Here is a 21489-nt window from a genome sequence, read left to right on the forward strand (position 1 = left end):
CCGAACGCCCGATGACTCACCACGTTTGGGTCAATCAGGTAGGCCTCAGTTGTTCTACCCAGGCAGTATAAAGAGCTGCTGCTCTCTCCTAGTTTTAGTTAGTTCTTTCTTCTTGTGACGGGTTTCACTAAGTATGAGAAAATCTCATAGTTATGACCAAATGCTGTTTATTATCTTTAACATAGGGAAGAAAAGAAAGAAAAGGAAGAAGAAAATCTAAACTAAAGATGGGGGAACTGGCTCTGCTTTATAGGCATTCAGGAATCCAGTTGTGTGGGCCCCACCAGGGCAACCAGCCCTATGACCCCTGTACAATAAAAGTGGGGCAACATCCGTGCACATAAAAGTGGGTCCCGACCCTTGTGACACAAAAAGTGGGTCGCACCCTGGTCGAATAAAAGTGGGTCCACAAACCCTAACCCGAAAGTGGACCCAACTTCAAATCACACAAAAAGTGGGTCAACATGGATCAGCCCAAAGATGATCCAACATCGGGTCCACGACCCGTAACAGGTGAGGAAAAACGGGCTCACCCCCATGGACGTATTGCGGTTGTTGATGGCTAACATTGCGGCAGGCAACAGTTCCGGCCAGTCGTACTGGGAATAGGTAACGAACGCTCCCATGTACGCCAACACTTCCTGGTTCATCCGTTCCGTGGCTCCGTCTGTCTGGGGATGGAATCCCGTGGATAGTCTTCTCTCGATGCCGGTTAAACGACATAGGCTGCTCCAAAATTCGCTCGTCCAGTTGGTTCCTCTGTCTGACGTGAGGGCGTGTGGGAAGCCGTGATACTTCCAGTGACATTGCAAGAATCTCTCGGCGCAATGTGTCGCGGTCATTGTTGTCATCGCTTCAAGGGTCACAGCTCCTGTCAATCTGTCGACAATCACCATCAGGTATCTCGAGTCGCCGGGCTTCCGTGCCGGCAGTTCAGTCATGAAATCGATTCCCAGCTCTGAATGTGGTCTTTCCGGTATCGGCAGTGGTCGCAGTAGTCCTTTCTTCCGTTCTCGCCAAACTTTGGATCTTCCGCACACGTCGCAGTTCGCACAGAAGCGACGTACATCTCTCGAAATACCGGGCCAGAAGAAGTCGCGTGATAGAATGGCAAGCGTGCCGTCTCGTCCCGGGTGGCCAGTAACGTGTGAATCATGTGTACTCTGAATCAACGCTGTCCGTAGGGGCTCCCAGTCTGGTATAAAAAGCTTCTGTCGATATACAAGGGCGCCTCGGTTGTCGAATTCACATTCGGCTATGGATATAGCCACCTTCTTGGTCAGTGTCGGGGGAAAACTTCTCTCTGCGGTCGCTAGAGCCTTGTACATTTCGTGGAAATCGCTGTCCTTCGTCTTTGCTTCGTCCCACAGGCGCTGTAAATCTTGCTGCGAAAATATCTGGTCTCCGTGGGGGACAATGTCGGTTCTCTGAACGATCTCCGCCGGGGACAGAGCTACTGTCGTTGCTTCGGGAAGCCAGTGATCCTTGACTAGCTTCATGATTCGAGATTTGAGTCGCTCATCATCCTCGCCCTGGGGGGTGTCCTGCTCTCGTCGACTCAACGCATCGGGCTTTCCGTTCTTGACTCCTGCTCGAAACTCCAGTTGGAAATCATACTCTGAAAGTGTCTGTGACCACCGAACCTGTCTCTCCGATAGCTTGCGCGTTGTCATGAAATATTGAAGATTCCTGTGGTCGGTAAGAATCTTAAACGGGGCTCCAAGACTCTTTAGTTCGCCTCTCCATTCTTCAAGACACTTTATGACAGCCAACAACTCTTTATCATGGATCTCGTAGTTGACTTCGGCGGGGCTCAGCTTCTTTGAGAAAAATGCAACGGGGCGGAGGCTTCCAGTCTCGTCGACCTGCGACAGCGTACCTCCCAGTGCCCATCCTGAGCAGTCGCACTCTACTATTGTAGGCCGTTCTTCATCCCACATTGCTAGCACGGGGGCTCTCATGAAGTCGTTCTTCAGCTTCTCAAAGGCTTGATCTTCTGTCTTGCCCCACTTCCACGGGACACCCTTCTTCGTTAAACTGACCAAAGGGGCCGCCACTTCGCTAAACGAGTCGATGAACTGGCGATAAAAATTGGCGAATCCGATAAAACTGCGGACCCCTTTGACGTTGGTTGGCGGAACCCACTCTCGTATAGCCGCGACCTTCGCTGGATCAACCTTGACTCCTTGGCCGGCCTGAATGATGAAACCCAAATACTTCGTTTCCGTAACTGCGAACTCGCACTTGTTAAGGTCCAAACACAGACCCGCATCTCCCAACTTCTTCAGCACGAGCTCGACCTTTTCCATATGCTCCTTGCGGCTACCATCGGTATAAATCAACACATCGTCGAGGTAGGCGGAACAGAAATCGTCCAAATGTTCACGCAGAGTGCTGTTGATGTATCTTTGGAAGGTCGCTGGTTGTCATGAATAGCCATTCTTGCCATTGCCATTGCATAGGGTTATGCCTGGCACCTTACCCCGCTTCCATTTGTCACGCTAATGTTCCAAGGACGTATGATGATACGGTTATACCACTTGGTGGTCTGTGTAACCTTGAGGTGTCACTGTCATGAATAGCCATTCTTGCCATTGCCATTGCATAGGGTTATGCCTGGCACCTTACCCCGCTTCCATTTGTCACGCTAATGTTCCAAGGACGTATGATGATACGGTTATACCACTTGGTGGTCTGTGTAACCTTGAGGTGTCACTGTCATGAATAGCCATTCTTGCCATTGCCATTGCATAGGGTTATGCCTGGCACCTTACCCCGCTTCCATTTGTCACGCTAATGTTCCAAGGACGTATGATGATACGGTTATACCACTTGGTGGTCTGTGTAACCTTGAGGTGTCACTCCGGTTTATCTACTCGGGTGTGGCCGGCTTGCACCCTATAGATCATCGCTATTAGGTAACTCGATACTCTGCAGTTGATGCAGCTTATTCTGAGTTGACTGCTATTCTCGTTCCTTTTGTGTCAACAGCGTTTGAGCGTGGGGTCCACACCTGTTAGGCCGATATCGCTGTAACGCGACATATCGTTGCCTGGGTGTCTTGAGGGATTTTCAGTCTGCTGCTGCAGTGTTGGTTTATCTCGTGAACTAACATCCGGTTTGATAGTAGCGTCTGGTAACGTTGAGTTACGTATGTCCCCACTTTCGGTTATCTGTGATTTGGTTCTAGCTTGGGAAGATCTCTGTTGTCAGAATCTGCAACGCCTTAAATAGCGTTGCCTTCTGCCCTGTGTGATCAGGTTAGCTCTTGCTCCCCAAGCTTAACAATCACATACACCCCTTTTGCCATTCTTCTTTGTATACTAGTTTATAGTATCACTTCTTCGATAGTACCTTCTTCTTTAGTACTATATCTTTAATCATCACTTGTTTCTTGATAGCCTTCATTGCATCAGTACCTTCTGTCGTCTTCGTTACCTCAGTGTTCCTGTGATTGTTTATTCCCTTCCGTGTGTTATAAGATCAATTAGTTGAGTGTGCCTCTTTACCTCAAACCGACCATACGACCTAGAGAGTTCTATCCTCTCCTCCCGGCCGTATATCCGCGCAGGCCTGACTGTCCACCTCTGGAACCTATCATTGTCCCGAGTCGTTGGCTTTCTAGAACCCTAATGGTTTCCTTGGGCCCTATCCGTAATATTTTGTTAAGCTTCATTTAAAGACTCACACATTCTTCCAACTCTTTGTTATTCTTTAGCACACCTTATTCTTCTTTTCGTTCCGGCTCTCGACTACGGCCGATATCCCGTCTTCCTATGATCATACTAGCGCTGCTGTTGTTACACAACCTTCTTCGTCCGCTAGTCATAACTCGGCTCTTTCTGGTTCTTAGTTGATTCCAGTTCTCAATCTACTTCTCTTCTTCTGTGGACAGTCAGTTGATGGCACTGTCTCTGTCCCAGCTCCTTTAATTTCGTTAAAGCACTTTGTTCCTCTAGGCTAATGTCGTCTCAAGCTTTGCGTTCCGCTGCAAGCAAGGAGAACCGGCGGGCTCACCGCACTACCGCTGAGCAGGTTCTCGATCCTGTTGATCAGGATGACCTACGGCTAGAACAAGTGCACAAGCGATATCCCGAATACAGTTCGGACAATTATTATGATTTGCGTCCGTTGTTCTTGCGGGACGGTGTACCTTCAACCACCTCTTGTCAAGACGCAGGTCATGCTGTTAATCTTGTCTCGACTGCCGAACATATCAATGCTCTTCCGTCTGATGATGCACATCTAAATTTGCAACTTGTCAAGCAAAACCGGGATGGCATGCTCACACGTGGCTTCATTGCTCCTACTTCTTCAGTGTTGGCTTCTCCGATTCTTTGTCCTCGGGAACCAGGCAGTGTACGATCTTCTGTTGATTTATGGGCGGTCAACTACCTTATTTTATAAGCTGTTCCTTTGGTCCCGCATCAACTAGTCGTTACAACTTGCCACATCTGAACGGGGGTTTTTAGAAAGCCATGTCTACCAGCTATGCACTTTTTGGCTTGCAGCAATGATGTTGCCAACTCCCAGATTACTTTGAGTTACAACATGGTACCTGAGTGTATAAAGTGTTGTTGTTGAGTTTATTCACACACCTGCCATTGTGCCAAAGCATGTTATTGAGTTCTTGTGGGATTTCTTGGACAGTTTATGTCTGTTTTTAGACCTCTGTGTGTTACGGGTCGTGGACCCGATGTTGGATCATCTTTGGGCTGATCCATGTTGACCCACTTTTTGTGTGATTTGAAGTTGGGTTCACTTTCGGGTTAGGGTTTGTCGACCCACTTTCATTCGACCAGGGTGCGACCCACTTTTTGTGTCACATGGGTCGGGACCCACTTTTATGTTCAGGGGGTATGGACCCATTTTTATTGTACAGGGGTCATAGGGCTGGTTGCCCTGGTGGGGCGCACACAACTGGATTCTCAAACGCCTATAAAGCATGGCCAGTTCCCCCACCTTTAGTTTAGATTTTCTTCTTCCTTTTCTTTCTTTTCTTCCCTATGTTAAAGATAATAAACAGCATTTGGTCATAACTATGAGATTCTCTCATACTTAGTGAAACCCGTCACACTGTGTCTGTATTTCTTGGCCTTTGTCTTGCCTAATTGTTTTGACTCCTGTTGGGTCTATTTATATGATATCAGCAGCTGGTGTCTGTTCTTTGCTGAGCTCGTTGGTTCTACGAACAGCTCGTGTCTGTTCTTTGGGTTGACACCTCTTAATGCCTCTTCCTTGTGACACCGTGTGTCCATCGGCGACTGCTTTTTTGTGTCTCTTCTTTGACCACTATGGTGCTTGCGTTTGACCCCTGCTGGGTTATAATTGCCGACAGCTCGTGTCTGTCCGGGTATTGATAGTGTAACGATCTATGGATCGAGGTAGGCTCAGGCTCCGCCCTCACCGCCGTTTACACCGCCGTCCACACCGCCTTGCACACCGCCGTTACTCACCGCCTGCCAAACCCGTGTGCACACCGTCGTTGTCAAGGGTACGCGTCATACCTCTACCGCGCGTATATAGATAGTGTTGTTTCCGCCCGTTTTCTTGTACATTAGTCTTTTCTCTTTATCTGTTTCTTAATTTATTTCTGCTGTTCTAAAAGCGTTCTCCTTTAGACCGTAAAGCCTTACAATAGAAACAGATCTACCCTTGTTTACACTGTCCTCGTTTCTTTTACCCTGTCTTCGTACCTTTTCCTCGTTACCACCCGCCACCTGTACATCGTTTCTCTCTGTTCCTCTTTTGTTCCACCGTCACATGCCCTACTGTGCACCTACCACCGACCCCGACTCTGACACCACTTCCAACAACACCGTCTTCTTCGACTCTGAGTGTCATGAATAGCTATCCTGACACTGCTCATGCTAAGGGTTATGCATGAGACCTACCCCACTCTTCTTTTCCACAACGCCGAAGGTCGGCGACCTATGAAGATGCGCTTATGGCACAGGTTGGTCTGTGTAGATCGTGAGTTGATCAACGGATATGAGGTTGTCGTGGGATGTGCTGAGCACGGGTGCTCTGATAGACGTTGTTCTGCTGCTGCAGAGTTTTCTTGTTGCAATTGCCATTGCGTGCTTAGGTGGGGGTTGTTATCTGGTTCGATTGTTACGAACCTGTTACGTCTTGTTTACACGAGACTTATCTTTTGTTCGTAGTTAGATGTTGATTGTTTCTAGCTTGGGAAGACAGAGTTTTGTCAGGAGCGCCGACAACATAAATATCGTCGTCTCCTGCCCTGAGTTGATCAGGTTTACTCTTGTTCTCCAAGCTTAACAATCACATGCACTTGCTTACCTTCTTCTTCTTCTTTATACCATTCTGTTCTTGCTTTCTTTGCAGTTCAACCTTTCTTCTTCTTTGAAGTGTGTGATTGTTCCTCCTCCTTCCTCTTTGTGCCGCTCTATTCTCAGAATAGCCATCTAAGTTGTGTGTTGCCTCTTCATCTCAACCGACCATACGTCTTAGCACTCTGTCTAACTGACGTCTTCCTCCACAGGCCCGACTGTCCACCTCAGGAACCTATCATTGTCCCGAGTCGTTGGCTGTACCCGGAACCCTAATCCTTTCTTCGGGCCCTATCCGTAATATTTTGTTAAGCTTCATTTGAAGACCCGACGCTATTACAACTTTGGCTCTCTTTGGCACTTTTTTCTCTCCTCATTTATTTTTCCCTCTCTATTACGTTTCAACTCGCAATGGCCCTCACTCGCGAAATGATCGAGCATCTCAATACGTTCCTCCTGTCGATTCCTGACCGAACTCCTGAGAACTGGCATCTCGGTGCCCTTCCTAGGGAGTTCAGTGCTGAGATCAAAATGGCTATTGTGGCGGCTTACATGTCTGGTCTGCGCACCGACGATGGTGCCCCGCCCATCCCCGTTGGCTCTGTTCCTGATGCGGCTCAGGTTTACTGGGCTGCGTTCCAGGCTGGCGCTGAAGCCCGCTTCAACTCCCTTGAGTCTCTTCCCCGAGTCAAACGGGAAGAGGATGCCGATCCGTTGAAAGAGGCCGACAAGCATCTTGATGTCGTGCCCTATGATGGCAATCAGCAAGGCTTCCAGGCGTTCCAGAGGCAACTTGCGGTCAAATTTGCTGCTGCACCCAAGCACCACCGCACGGAGCAGCGCAAGCTGATGACTGCCTTCTCCTACCTTAGAGATGGCGCTCTGGATTGGGCCATGCCTCGGATGGACCCGGCCACTGGACACATGAACTTTGAAACGTACGACGATTTTATGAAATCGTTAGCTGAGGCTTTCGATGACCCTGACTGGCGCATGACTGCGACCCAGCAGATCTTCGACTTAAAGCAGACAGGTACTTGTACTGCCTATCACTCTGCTTTTACAACGCTGTTGAAGAAACTCGGTTGGGCCGACGCTGATTTCACCATTGCACTATTTCAGCGAGGCCTCAAGCCCCACATACAGGACGCTCTGGCTTGGAACACCTATCCTGCCCCTAAGGGAACGCTTGATCAGTTCGCTAATTTCTGCAACACGCTGGACAATACGATCAACAACCGAACCCGGGGAAACAACGGGAAAATCCAACCGCCTCCTGGTGTGGTCCCCTTTCAGCAAGATTCTCGTTCGAGAAATGCTGGCGCCCAAAAAGCTGTCCCCAACACCAAGCCAGCTAAGGGTACCTCTGCAGGTCCCGATGCCAACGGTCTACCCTTCCGTAAGACTGCTGACGGCAAAATGGCAAAGGGTGTTTGTTGGAAGTGTGGCGCAAAGGACCACATGCTAAAGGCTTGCCCCAAAAACAACCTTGCTCTTCGCGCAGCTACTGTCCCTTCTCCCTCCACTTCTACCCGGGCTCCCTCGACGGCCCCTGCGCCTGATGCGTCAAAAAACTAGAAGGGCTACCGACCCATTCCCCTCTGGTCCTGGCTAGCCCTGACGCTGCTGATGAGGGTCTCTTGAGAATCAGCACTTGTTCTCTTGATAATGCTATCGATTATGGTAACTCTCCCCCTCTGGTTATTCCTGTGACAGTGAATAATTCCATTGAGGCCTACGCTATGGTGGATTCGGGATCAACAACTTGTTTTGTGGATTCTGAATTTATAGCAAGGCATCAGATTCCTACTGTTCTCAAGGCCAGAGCCGAGTCGCTCCATGTTGTTGATGGTAGTGAAACTGCTGCGGGTAAAGTGACCCACCAAGTTCCTTTGTCCCTCTCTTTTCCTAATTATTCAGAAACTTTGGTTTTTCAAATCACGAAGCTTGGGGGCTACCACATCATCCTGGGGAAATGCTGGCTCGACGCCCATAACCCGGAAATTTCTTGGCCTTCCAATACGCTCAAGATATCGGTTACTTCTACCGCCGATGGCAATGCTGTGGCAGCTTCTGATTCTTCTTCTTCTTCTTCTTCTGTTTCGACTGCTTCTACTGATTCTGGCGCTTCGTTTGATTTTTCTTATACAAAAAACGACAAAAATATTGCTTCTACCGCTGGCAGTCAGATTGAGGGATCTGCTCCTGCTTCAGCCACTTCACCCCTTCCTTCTTTTATTGCACAATCGTCAGCTGTGTCTTGTTCCTGTGTGACGGTGTCGTCTCAGGCTTTGCATCGCTTTGCCAAAGCTGAGAAACTACAGATTTATCGTGTCACCGCTCAGGAAGTCCTGGATTATCTCAATCAGGAGGACCTAACTCCGGAACAAGAGCATGCACGGCTCCTTGAACGCATCCCGAAGAAATACCATGACCTACTTCCTCTGTTCTCTCGAGAAGGTGCTGATCAACTACCACCTCACCGGGACATTGATCATGCGATTAACTTCGTTCCCGATGCGAAATACCCCAAGGCCCCGCTGTACGATATGACTCCACTCGAGTTGCAGGCTGTCAAAAAATATCTAGATGGCATGCTTGCTAAAGGCTTTATTTCCTCTTCCTCTTCGCCGCTGGCTTCCCCGATTCTTTTTGCTAGGAAGCCAGGCAGTTTACGATTCTGTGTTGATTTCCGAGCCGTCAATGATATCACCATCAAAGACGTAACTCCTCTGCCTCGGATCAATGAATCACTGCGCACGGCGGCTACGGGAAACATTTTTACAAAGCTGGATCTGAGAGCTGCGTACCACTTGATTCGCATCAAGAAAGGTGATGAATACAAGACAGCTTTCAGAACTCGATATGGCATTTTTGAGTACAATGTGATGCCGTTTGGGCTCACCAATGCTCCTGCCACGTGTCAGAAATATGTCAGCGAGGTCTTGTCGGAGTATTTGGACATATTCTGTGTCTGTTACTTGGATGATATCCTGGTGTTCTCTCTGAACCAAGAGGAACATGATGTTCATGTGCGCAAAGTCCTGCTAAAATTAGCGCAGGCCAGTCTGTTTGTCAAGGGTGAAAAATGCGAATTCGACAAGACTGAAACTACCTTTGTTGGCTTTGTTATTTCAGCCGATGCTCTGAAGATGGACCCCGCTAAAGTTGCGGCTGTCCGTGAGTGGGAGGCTCCCCGAACTGTTAAGGGAGTCCAGTCCTTTTTGGGTTTTGCCAATTTCTATAGGAGGTTCATCCGTGACTTCTCTAGAAACTGCACACCTCTCTTCGAGTTGACTAAAAAGACGCAATCTTTTGTCTGGTCCTCTGAATGTGAGGCAGCATTTCACACCCTGAAGGACCTTTTCTGCTCTGAACCTATCCTCAAGCACTTTGATTACCTGTTGGACACTGTTATTGAAACAGACGCGTCTGACCGTGTAATATCTGCCGTCATGTCTCAATACCACCCGACTGACAAGGGGCTTCTACTACACCCCGTGGCCTATTTCTCTCAAAAAATGAATCCTGCCCAGTGTAACTACGGCGTAGGTGACAAGGAGTTGTTAGCCATTGTGGAGTCTCTAAAGTCGTGGCGATTCATGGTTGAAAGTCTGGAAAAACCTGTTCTGGTATTGACGGACCATCGGAATTTAGCCGTTCTTAAGCAAATTCCGGCCATGAACAGACGGCAAGCGAGGTGGGCTATGGAACTGAGCGAGTACCGTTATGTCATCACTTATAGGCCTGGCTCCTTGAATTCTAGAGCTGATGCCCTGACCAGACGCTACGAAGACCTCGTTTCTTCTTCTTCTGAGGAGGATAAAGAGCTGTGTGCTCCTATTATTCCCCCTGAAAATTTTATTGGTACCATGTCTTTGGTAGACGAGGTAAAAATCGCGCTATCCACGGACAAGTGGGCTCTTGATGTTATTTCTGCTCTTCGAGGCCAGTCGACCAAACCTCCAGATGTGGACCTCAGTGTCTGCAGGCTTGACAATGACGGTCTTTTGTTTGTCAACGACCTTCTATATTTGCCGAACGAGGATCTACGAGTTCGTGCATTGAAGAATTGTCATGATATTATGCCTAGCGGACACCCTGGACAAAAGAACACTTTTGAACTTCTTGTTCGGGAATACTGGTGGCCCGGGATGCGTCGTGATGTCATCCGGTACATCCGAAATTGTGAGGTCTGCCAACGGATCAAGTCCGCGCGACATAGTCCCTACGGTCTACTGAAACCTCTGACCATTCCGCAAGCTCGGTGGACATCTGTGTCCCTTGATTTTATCACCGGCTTGCCGGTCTCCAATTCTTTTGACATGATTCTCGTTGTCGTCGATAGGCTTAGCAAAATGGCTCACTTTATACCTTGCGATTCCTCGCTGGATGCTGCAGGTTTTGCTAAGCTCTATTTGTCAGCAGTGTATAGGCTCCACGGTCTGCCATTGGACATTGTGTCCGACAGGGGTAGTCTGTTTACGTCGGCTTTTTCCAAGGCTTTAGCCAAACTGTTGGGCATAAAGCAAAATCTGAGTACTGCGTTCCACCCTCAGACCGATGGTCAGACTGAGCGTGTGAACTCTATTTTGGAGCAATACCTGCGGGGTTACACCAACTATAGACAGGACAATTGGGCTGATCTTTTGCCCTTGGCGGAGTTCTCTTACAATGACTCCGAGTCCAGTTCTACTATGCTGACGCCCTTCTTTGCGAACCACGGGTTTCACCCCAGAAGTGGGCGTGAGTCGCTCCCAGTCTCTGTGGAAAAAGGCCCGTTGCGGAACTTTGTTAAAGAGCTTGACAACATTTGTCAGTTTTTAAAGACTGAAATTACGTGGAGCCGTGAGCGGATGACCGAGTACGCGAATCGACACAAATCTTCCGCCCCTCTCCTTCGAGAAGGGGACTTAGTGTGGCTTTTGAGTAGAAATATTCGAACTACTCGTCCTTCAAAGAAGTTGGACTTCAAGAAGCTTGGCCCATTTAAGATTCTACGGAAGGTGTCTTCGCATGCCTACGAGTTGGCACTCCCTGCCACTATGAAGGTTCATCCCGTCTTCCACGTTTGTCTGCTGGAACCATGTGCGTCGGATCCTCTTCCTGGCCAGAAAAACCCTCCTCCTCCTCCCGTCATAGTAGATGGCGAGGAAGAATTTGTGGTCAAGGAAATTATAGGCGTGTCTTCGCGTGGCCCTCTGCAATATCAAGTAGTTTGGGAGGGCTATGAACATGATGGACCCTCCTGGGAACCTCTGGACCATTTAGCCAATGCACCTGAGAAGGTTGCAGAATTCTACAAGAGGATGCCTAACGCCAGACGATCTTAGTACTGCTGTGGAAATCAGTCATAAAAAGGGGGGCTACTGTCATGAATAGCTATCCTGACACTGCTCATGCTAAGGGTTATGCATGAGACCTACCCCACTCTTCTTTTCCACAACGCCGAAGGTCGGCGACCTATGAAGATGCGCTTATGGCACAGGTTGGTCTGTGTAGATCGTGAGTTGATCAACGGATATGAGGTTGTCGTGGGATGTGCTGAGCACGGGTGCTCTGATAGACGTTGTTCTGCTGCTGCGGAGTTTTCTTGTTGCAATTGCCATTGCGTGCTTAGGTGGGGGTTGTTATCTGGTTCGATTGTTACGAACCTGTTACGTCTTGTTTACACGAGACTTATCTTTTGTTCGTAGTTAGATGTTGATTGTTTCTAGCTTGGGAAGACAGAGTTTTGTCAGGAGCGCCGACAACATAAATATCGTCGTCTCCTGCCCTGAGTTGATCAGGTTTACTCTTGTTCTCCAAGCTTAACAATCACATGCACTTGCTTACCTTCTTCTTCTTCTTTATACCATTCTGTTCTTGCTTTCTTTGCAGTTCAACCTTTCTTCTTCTTTGAAGTGTGTGATTGTTCCTCCTCCTTCCTCTTTGTGCCGCTCTATTCTCAGAATAGCCATCTAAGTTGTGTGTTGCCTCTTCATCTCAACCGACCATACGTCTTAGCACTCTGTCTAACTGACGTCTTCCTCCACAGGCCCGACTGTCCACCTCAGGAACCTATCATTGTCCCGAGTCGTTGGCTGTACCCGGAACCCTAATCCTTTCTTCGGGCCCTATCCGTAATACTGAGCCTCCTCCGACAGCCATGTCCGATCCTACTGTCCCTGTTCCAGCCCCGGCGGCCCCGTCGCTTCAAGATCTGCTGCAAGCCATCCAGCAGCTCAACGAGAAGCACGACCACGCGCAACAACAATTGCGCGACGAGTTCAACAGTGGCCAACAAAAACGAGATCAGGCCATCGCCGATCTCCAAGCTTTTGCCCGTGCTGCCACCGCTACTTCCGCTCCCGCCGTCGTCCCTGCGTCCCCTGTCCCCACTGCTGTCCCCGCTGCTCCCGTGCCCGTTGCAACTACGGAAAGAAACCTCGAACCGAGGAAGCGTGCCCTCCCGGATATCGCCTTGTTTTCCGGCCAACGCTCTGCCTACCGCGTCTGGGCCCTGAGTGCCCGCTCCAAGCTTGCACTGGACAGCGAGTCAATCGGTGACCACCGCAAGCAATACGCGTACCTTTTTGCGCGTATGACGGTAGAAGCCCAGAACCTCGTCGTGGCGTACTTCGAGCAGGGCTTGCTGAACGACACCGGGCCCCACCAGTTCCTGGAGTACTTGGACTCCATATTCATCGACCCCTTTGCTGCTGACCGTGCTCTCTTCCACCTGGACAACATGCGCCAGGGACCCTCTGAACCCTTCGCCTTGTTCCTGCCCCGCTTCGAAAAAGTCCTCCAGGACGCCAACATCATTGGCGACCGCAACCGCATTTCGAAGTTGCAAACCGCCATGGCGCCTGCCCTCAGACAAGCGATGGTCTATGTCAACGTCCCCGCGACGTACCCTGAATTTACCAACTGCATGCAAAACGTCGCTTCCAAGGCTGAGCAATTCCTACCTCGTCCCCGCCGCGGCCACTACTCCGCTTTCACTGATAACACGACCTACTCTCCGTACGCTGCCCACCCTGTTTCCCCTGCTCCTGCTGGCCCTTTTGTTTCCTCCGTTCCCCCGTCGGCTGCTGCTCGTCACCCCGATGCTATGGATTGGACTCCCACTGTCACTGCCACGGCCCTTCAGCCCCTGACCGACGAGGAGCGCGAGCGCCTCCGCCGCAACCGCGCCTGCTTCCGCTGCCGCCAGACTGGCCATCTGCGCCAGAACTGTCCACTGAACTTTGCCCCCACTACTACCGTCCCTGTCCGCTCCACCAACCTTCCCCAGCTTGCTGCGCCGACCCCAGCTCTGCCCCTGCCTGTGCCCACGCCCGCGTCCCGCGACATGTCGGGAAATGGAGAGCTCTAGGCGAACGTCGCCGTCTAGAGCCCCAAGGAGAGAAGATCGCTCGGGAGGAAATGGGGGCTAGAGGTACCTATATAGATGTTGTTCTCAATAAAACTTGTTCTACCTCTGCCTTCGTCGACTCCGGTTGCCTGTGTCTTGCCACCGTCTCTCCGCGCACCGCCACCCGCGCCCACGCTACTATCCTGCCCATCTGCCCTCGTCCAATTGCTCAAGTAGTTGATGACCGAAATCCACCCGTCATAGACCAAGTTGCTGTCTTCGATCTTGGTCTCGGAGGATTGGACGAGAAACTCTACGCCTACATCGTCCCTGGTCAGACTGAGGACCTCATCCTGGGTCAAGGCTGGATTGCCAAGCACGACGCTTCCCTCCGCCCTGCCCAGAACGAAGTCTTCATCCGCTTGCCCACTCCCCTTCGTCTTACCAACTGTACTGCCAATCCCGATGTCCTCCCTGTTACTGCCCACGCCGTCCGCGCCTTTCACCTCAGAGCCCGCCGTTCTCACAATGTCCGCATCTTCTCCGCCACTCTTCACGACATTGAGAAGGCCCTCAAGGCCAAAATTTACACCGACCCCCGCGCCAACTGTCCCGAGTGGCTCCTTCCTGTCATCGACGCTTTCGACAGGAAGAAAGCTTCCGAGCTCCCCCCGAACCGCCCTGGCATTGATACAGAGATCCGCCTTAAACCAGGCTTGTCCCCGCCCTCGTGCCCTCTGTACTCAATGAGCCGAGAAGAACTGCTGCTGCTCCGGAAAACTCTCTACGACTTGCTCGACGCTGGCTTTATCCGAGCCAGTAGTGCTGAGGGAGGTGCTCCTGTCATCTTCGTGAAGAAACCTGGTGGTGGTCTTCGTTTTTGCGTAGACTACCGTGCCCTGAACAGCGTCACAGAGAAGGATGGTTACCCGTTACCACTGATCAACGACACCCTCCGTGACATCGCTGCCGCCAAGTACGTCTCCAAGGTCGATGTAATCTCCGCGTTCCACCGTCTCCGCCTGAAAGAAGGTAGTGAAGCCTACACGGCCTTCCGCACCCATCTCGGAGCGTATGAATGGCTAGTCACCCCTTTCGGCCTCACTGGTGCTCCTGCTGCTTTCCAACGTTTTATCAATCATGTGCTCTCCCGCTGGCTCGGTATCTCCTGCTCTGCTTACCTCGACGATGTAGTGATCTACAGCTCTGACTCCCGCAAAGAACACCGTAACCTTGTCTGTCAGATCATCCGCGCTCTCGGAGATGCTGGCTTACAGCTTGACTGGGATAAAAGTGAATTCGAATCCCCGTCCATCAAGTACCTCGGCTTCATTGTTGAACCCGGCTCCGGCATCCGTGCAGACCCAGACAAAGTCAAAGCCATCCAGGAATGGGAGGCTCCCACGTCTGTCCGCGGAGTCCGTAGTTTTCTTGGGTTTGCCAACTTCTACCGCTGTTTTGTCCCCGAATACTCCACCGTCGCTGCTCCCCTGACTCTGCTGACCAAGAAGGATCAACCCTTCAAGTGGGAAGACGAACAACTCCGTTCGTTTGAAGCTTTGAAGAAGGCCCTTGTCTCTGCCCCGCTCCTTGCCACCTTTGACCCTGACAGCCCTACCATCGTTGAAGCCGATGCTTCCGGCTGGGCCCTGGGAGGTTCCCTCAGACAGCAAGGTGCTGATTCTCTTTGGCGTCCTGTTGCTTACTTCTCGCGAAAGCTCAGCCCAGCGGAAGTCAACTATCCTATCCACGATAAGGAAATGTTGGCCATCCACTCCTGCCTCCGCGCTTGGCGCTCCTACCTCGCTGGCATCCCGTTCGAAGTACACACCGACCACCAGAACCTTTTGTACTTCCAGAAGCAAAGAACCCTGTCAGAACGCCAACGCCGCTGGGCCCATGAATTGTCCGAGTTCGACTTTCGGTTAATTCATCGACCCGGCGTTACTCAAGTGACCTCCGATGCCCTTTCCCGCCGCGACCAAGACCTGCCCCAAGACCTCTCCGATGAACGCCTCCAGTCCCGTGTCCACCAAGTTCTCCGCCCTGACGGGCCCGACTTCGTCATTGCCGCCGCTGTTTGGGCTAAAGAGCCTGACAAAGACCCCGAAGGAACCCTGACCCTCGACCACGCTGCCCTAGATGCCCCTTTTGCTGACCCGGAACTCCAGACCCTCTGGCACTCGGCACTTACCCATAACGAACGTTATTGGCAAGCGCGACAAGCTGTCCAAGAACAAGCCCGCTCGTTCCCCAACGAGTGGGGCCTTCCTTGGCAGATCAGCGAGTGTACTCTCGACTCCGCCACCCGTCTCCTCTGGCGTGACCGCCTGTGGATCCCGTACTACGAGCCCCTCCGCACTCGTATCATCCAGCAAGTCCACGACTCCACGCTCACCGGTCACCCTGGAGGATCAGCAACCCGTGATCTAGTCAGCCGCTCCTACGCTTGGCCTGGCCTCTCTGACGATGTCCGCCGCTTCGTTGGTAATTGCGACACTTGCGGTAAAAGCAAGATTTGGCGCGACCAGAAGCGTGGCCTCCTGAAGCCCCTGCCCGTCCCGGACCGTGCCTGGCAAGAACTCGCCATGGATTTCATCGTCGGTCTCCCTGAGTCCGAAGGCTGCACTACTATCTTAGGTATTACAGACCGGCTGTCAAAGAGTAAAATCTTGATACCGCTGAAATCGTATACTGCCTCTGACGTAGCCAGAGCCTTCATCACACACGTCTTTGCCCACCATGGTCTATATTACGGATAGGGCCCGAAGAAAGGATTAGGGTTCCGGGTACAGCCAACGACTCGGGACAATGATAGGTTCCTGAGGTGGACAGTCGGGCCTGTGGAGGAAGACGTCAGTTAGACAGAGTGCTAAGACGTATGGTCGGTTGAGATGAAGAGGCAACACACAACTTAGATGGCTATTCTGAGAATAGAGCGGCACAAAGAGGAAGGAGGAGGAACAATCACACACTTCAAAGAAGAAGAAAGGTTGAACTGCAAAGAAAGCAAGAACAGAATGGTATAAAGAAGAAGAAGAAGGTAAGCAAGTGCATGTGATTGTTAAGCTTGGAGAACAAGAGTAAACCTGATCAACTCAGGGCAGGAGACGACGATATTTATGTTGTCGGCGCTCCTGACAAAACTCTGTCTTCCCAAGCTAGAAACAATCAACATCTAACTACGAACAAAAGATAAGTCTCGTGTAAACAAGACGTAACAGGTTCGTAACAATCGAACCAGATAACAACCCCCACCTAAGCACGCAATGGCAATTGCAACAAGAAAACTCTGCAGCAGCAGAACAACGTCTATCAGAGCACCCGTGCTCAGCACATCCCACGACAACCTCATATCCGTTGATCAACTCACGATCTACACAGACCAACCTGTGCCATAAGCGCATCTTCATAGGTCGCCGACCTTCGGCGTTGTGGAAAAGAAGAGTGGGGTAGGTCTCATGCATAACCCTTAGCATGAGCAGTGTCAGGATAGCTATTCATGACAGTAGCCCCCCTTTTTATGACTGATTTCCACAGCAGTACTAAGATCGTCTGGCGTTAGGCATCCTCTTGTAGAATTCTGCAACCTTCTCAGGTGCATTGGCTAAATGGTCCAGAGGTTCCCAGGAGGGTCCATCATGTTCATAGCCCTCCCAAACTACTTGATATTGCAGAGGGCCACGCGAAGACACGCCTATAATTTCCTTGACCACAAATTCTTCCTCGCCATCTACTATGACGGGAGGAGGAGGAGGGACAGTAACTGCGCGAAGAGCAAGGTTGTTTTTGGGGCAAGCCTTTAGCATGTGGTCCTTTGCGCCACACTTCCAACAAACACCCTTTGCCATTTTGCCGTCAGCAGTCTTACGGAAGGGTAGACCGTTGGCATCGGGACCTGCAGAGGTACCCTTAGCTGGCTTGGTGTTGGGGACAGCTTTTTGGGCGCCAGCATTTCTCGAACGAGAATCTTGCTGAAAGGGGACCACACCAGGAGGCGGTTGGATTTTCCCGTTGTTTCCCCGGGTTCGGTTGTTGATCGTATTGTCCAGCGTGTTGCAGAAATTAGCGAACTGATCAAGCGTTCCCTTAGGGGCAGGATAGGTGTTCCAAGCCAGAGCGTCCTGTATGTGGGGCTTGAGGCCTCGCTGAAATAGTGCAATGGTGAAATCAGCGTCGGCCCAACCGAGTTTCTTCAACAGCGTTGTAAAAGCAGAGTGATAGGCAGTACAAGTACCTGTCTGCTTTAAGTCGAAGATCTGCTGGGTCGCAGTCATGCGCCAGTCAGGGTCATCGAAAGCCTCAGCTAACGATTTCATAAAATCGTCGTACGTTTCAAAGTTCATGTGTCCAGTGGCCGGGTCCATCCGAGGCATGGCCCAATCCAGAGCGCCATCTCTAAGGTAGGAGAAGGCAGTCATCAGCTTGCGCTGCTCCGTGCGGTGGTGCTTGGGTGCAGCAGCAAATTTGACCGCAAGTTGCCTCTGGAACGCCTGGAAGCCTTGCTGATTGCCATCATAGGGCACGACATCAAGATGCTTGTCGGCCTCTTTCAACGGATCGGCATCCTCTTCCCGTTTGACTCGGGGAAGGGACTCAAGGGAGTTGAAGCGGGCTTCAGCGCCAGCCTGGAACGCAGCCCAGTAAACCTGAGCCGCATCAGGAACAGAGCCAACGGGGATGGGCGGGGCACCATCGTCGGTGCGCAGACCAGACATGTAAGCCGCCACAATAGCCATTTTGATCTCAGCACTGAACTCCCTAGGAAGGGCACCGAGATGCCAGTTCTCAGGAGTTCGGTCAGGAATCGACAGGAGGAACGTATTGAGATGCTCGATCATTTCGCGAGTGAGGGCCATTGCGAGTTGAAACGTAATAGAGAGGGAAAAATAAATGAGGAGAGAAAAAAGTGCCAAAGAGAGCCAAAGTTGTAATAGCGTCGGGTCTTCAAATGAAGCTTAACAAAATATTACGGATAGGGCCCGAAGAAAGGATTAGGGTTCCGGGTACAGCCAACGACTCGGGACAATGATAGGTTCCTGAGGTGGACAGTCGGGCCTGTGGAGGAAGACGTCAGTTAGACAGAGTGCTAAGACGTATGGTCGGTTGAGATGAAGAGGCAACACACAACTTAGATGGCTATTCTGAGAATAGAGCGGCACAAAGAGGAAGGAGGAGGAACAATCACACACTTCAAAGAAGAAGAAAGGTTGAACTGCAAAGAAAGCAAGAACAGAATGGTATAAAGAAGAAGAAGAAGGTAAGCAAGTGCATGTGATTGTTAAGCTTGGAGAACAAGAGTAAACCTGATCAACTCAGGGCAGGAGACGACGATATTTATGTTGTCGGCGCTCCTGACAAAACTCTGTCTTCCCAAGCTAGAAACAATCAACATCTAACTACGAACAAAAGATAAGTCTCGTGTAAACAAGACGTAACAGGTTCGTAACAATCGAACCAGATAACAACCCCCACCTAAGCACGCAATGGCAATTGCAACAAGAAAACTCTGCAGCAGCAGAACAACGTCTATCAGAGCACCCGTGCTCAGCACATCCCACGACAACCTCATATCCGTTGATCAACTCACGATCTACACAGACCAACCTGTGCCATAAGCGCATCTTCATAGGTCGCCGACCTTCGGCGTTGTGGAAAAGAAGAGTGGGGTAGGTCTCATGCATAACCCTTAGCATGAGCAGTGTCAGGATAGCTATTCATGACAGTCTACCCCGCGCCATCACGTCCGACCGAGGTCCCCAGTTCACCGGTTTATTCTGGACAGAAGTCTGTCGCCAGCTCTCCATCACCCGCCGCCTCTCCACTGCGTTCCATCCCGAGACCGACGGCGCCCAAGAGCGCTCCAACCAGGAGATCGAGACCTACCTCCGTGCCTTCACTGTTTTCCTGCAAGACGACTGGGCTGCACTTCTCCCCCAAGCCCAGGTCGCCCTGAACAATCGCACCGCTACTGCCACTGGCCTTTCCCCTTTTTTCTTCACCCATGGTTACAACATTGACCCCCTTGACATGACTACCGACCACGAACCAGGCTCCACCGTTTCCCCCGCCACTGCCGGCCACAACTGGCTCGCCAAGCACCGCGACGCAACCGCGTTCGCCCAGGCCTCCATGGCATTCGCCCTTGAAACACAGGAACGACATGCCAACCGGGGACGCCAGGCAGCGGAAGCTTTCAAAGTCGGCGACCGAGTCTACCTGCGTCTGCGCAACGTGCGCACCATCCGCCCCTCGAAGACACTCGACTGGCTTGCCTTGCCCTACCGCGTTATCCAAGTCGTCGGTACGCACGCTGTCAAACTAGACACGCCCACCGGTATCCACCCCGTCTTCCACGTGAGTCTTGTCCGCCGCGCCCGTGATGACCCTCTGCCTTCCCAAGTCTTAGCCAACCCGGAACCACCTGCAATCGCGCCCGAAGAAGCCTCCGGCGATTTAGTGGCTGGCGAGTACCTTGTCGACGAGATCCTACAACACAAGGTCGTCGACAAACGTCACAAAGTGCTCGTCCAGTGGACTGGATGGGCAGAGCCAACATGGGAACCCTTGTCACACGTCCTAGACACAGCAGCGCTCGAGAGATACGAGCAGACCCACGAGTGCCCCTGGAAGTTGCCAGCAGTCCCCCGGAGGAGAGGGAGGAGGAGGCGATTGTAACGATCTATGGATCGAGGTAGGCTCAGGCTCCGCCCTCACCGCCGTTTACACCGCCGTCCTCACCGCCTGCCAAACCCGTGTGCACACCGTCGTTGTCAAGGGTACGCGTCATACCTCTACCGCGCGTATATAGATAGTGTTGTTTCCGCCCGTTTTCTTGTACATTAGTCTTTTCTCTTTATCTGTTTCTTAATTTATTTCTGCTGTTCTAAAAGCGTTCCCCTTTAGACCGTAAAGCCTTACAGATAGTTTATATCTACTCGCTTTGCTGACAGCCCGTGTCTGTCTGGGTATTGACAGTTGCTGTCTACTCGCTTTTTTAACAGCTCGCTTCTGTCCCACTTCTTGACAGTTATGTCTAGTCTTCGTGCCACAGTTGTGTCTAATGCGTTAGGCCACTGTTCGGACTATTTTCTTTCGGCTGTTGTTGTGTCTACTTACGACCACTATACGTCTACTTCTTGTGACATGTTCTGTGTCCTCTACTTTGGACAGCTCTCTTGCCTGTTACTTTCTTCGACTTTGTTACGTCTATTTGCGACTACTCTATGTCTCCTTTCTTCGACCTCTTTGTGTCTTCACTTGGGCCTACTCTCTGCCTCTCTCTTGTGGACAATATCTTGTTGTTTTCTTCTCGTTAAAAGAAACACGATGTCCCTCTTCGAAGTCCTGCCTATGGTGGTGCAGGCCAGTCTTGTATCTTGTGCTGAAATACTGCCAAGTTTGACAAGCTGACTTTACCAATCTCTTGTTTTCCCCTTTCACCAATACTCTTTACGGATCCTGCACGTCTTTGTTTCCATGCTGTCTGTCGTCATATACCAATTACCCGATCGATGATGGGTCCCCATTACACATGTTAGTCTATTCTCCCACAATCGGAATTGTGTTCGTTTACATCCATCGAACCATGTCCCAGGGGGTTCTTAGCTATTGTGGAGGCGATTATGTCGCGGCGATTGATGATTGTGCCAACTGAGTAGCCACTCTGGTGTACACTTGTTACCAGAACTTGGTAGTTCTCAGGGGACCGTCTGCATCTTGCAGGCAACAGATTTATGGGCTATGGAACTGAGCGATTGTTGTTTGTTATAACCTACAGGCCTGGCTCTTACTTCTATGACCAATGCCATAACTAGGGAGGACAACAAGGCTGAAAAACCTTTGCCTTTGCGGGTA

At 50.9% G+C, this 21489-nt stretch overlaps 7 protein-coding genes across 7 annotated transcripts; 5 read left to right on the forward strand and 2 right to left on the reverse strand.

Moving 5' to 3' along the window:
• Nucleotides 1-937: 937 nt before the first annotated feature.
• BROUX77_000086 (uncharacterized protein) lies at nucleotides 938-2493 on the reverse strand (the record flags this gene model as incomplete). The annotated part of the gene is made up of 3 exons (XM_073753510.1): nucleotides 938-1021; nucleotides 1068-2406; nucleotides 2483-2493. The coding sequence occupies 3 exons, from the start codon at nucleotides 2491-2493 to the stop codon at nucleotides 938-940; spliced, it is 1434 nt and encodes a 477-aa protein (XP_073608323.1).
• Nucleotides 2494-6704: 4211 nt separating this feature from the next.
• Nucleotides 6705-7871, forward strand: BROUX77_000087 (uncharacterized protein; the record flags this gene model as incomplete). The annotated part of the gene is made up of 1 exon (XM_073753521.1): nucleotides 6705-7871. One exon carries the CDS (start codon nucleotides 6705-6707, stop codon nucleotides 7869-7871), a length of 1167 nt encoding a protein of 388 aa, XP_073608324.1.
• Nucleotides 7872-8035: 164 nt separating this feature from the next.
• Nucleotides 8036-11626, forward strand: BROUX77_000088 (uncharacterized protein; the record flags this gene model as incomplete). Its single annotated transcript, XM_073753532.1, has 1 exon — nucleotides 8036-11626. The coding sequence occupies one exon, from the start codon at nucleotides 8036-8038 to the stop codon at nucleotides 11624-11626; it is 3591 nt and encodes a 1196-aa protein (XP_073608325.1).
• Nucleotides 11627-12441: 815 nt separating this feature from the next.
• On the forward strand, nucleotides 12442-13653 carry BROUX77_000089 (uncharacterized protein; the record flags this gene model as incomplete). The annotated part of the gene is made up of 1 exon (XM_073753543.1): nucleotides 12442-13653. One exon carries the CDS (start codon nucleotides 12442-12444, stop codon nucleotides 13651-13653), a length of 1212 nt encoding a protein of 403 aa, XP_073608326.1.
• Nucleotides 13654-13703: 50 nt separating this feature from the next.
• Nucleotides 13704-16394, forward strand: BROUX77_000090 (uncharacterized protein; the record flags this gene model as incomplete). The annotated part of the gene is made up of 1 exon (XM_073753555.1): nucleotides 13704-16394. The coding sequence occupies one exon, from the start codon at nucleotides 13704-13706 to the stop codon at nucleotides 16392-16394; it is 2691 nt and encodes an 896-aa protein (XP_073608327.1).
• A 783-nt stretch (nucleotides 16395-17177) lies between these two features.
• On the reverse strand, nucleotides 17178-18491 carry BROUX77_000091 (uncharacterized protein; the record flags this gene model as incomplete). Its single annotated transcript, XM_073753566.1, has 1 exon — nucleotides 17178-18491. The coding sequence occupies one exon, from the start codon at nucleotides 18489-18491 to the stop codon at nucleotides 17178-17180; it is 1314 nt and encodes a 437-aa protein (XP_073608328.1).
• An 835-nt stretch (nucleotides 18492-19326) lies between these two features.
• BROUX77_000092 (uncharacterized protein) lies at nucleotides 19327-20310 on the forward strand (the record flags this gene model as incomplete). The annotated part of the gene is made up of 1 exon (XM_073753577.1): nucleotides 19327-20310. The coding sequence occupies one exon, from the start codon at nucleotides 19327-19329 to the stop codon at nucleotides 20308-20310; it is 984 nt and encodes a 327-aa protein (XP_073608329.1).
• Between the last annotated feature and the right edge of the window lie 1179 nt (nucleotides 20311-21489).

The sequence above is a fragment of the Berkeleyomyces rouxiae genome (assembly GCF_048999995.1).
Source record: "Berkeleyomyces rouxiae strain 22BRR77 chromosome Unknown BrBRR77_ptg000001l, whole genome shotgun sequence".
NCBI lineage: Eukaryota > Fungi > Ascomycota > Sordariomycetes > Microascales > Ceratocystidaceae > Berkeleyomyces > Berkeleyomyces rouxiae.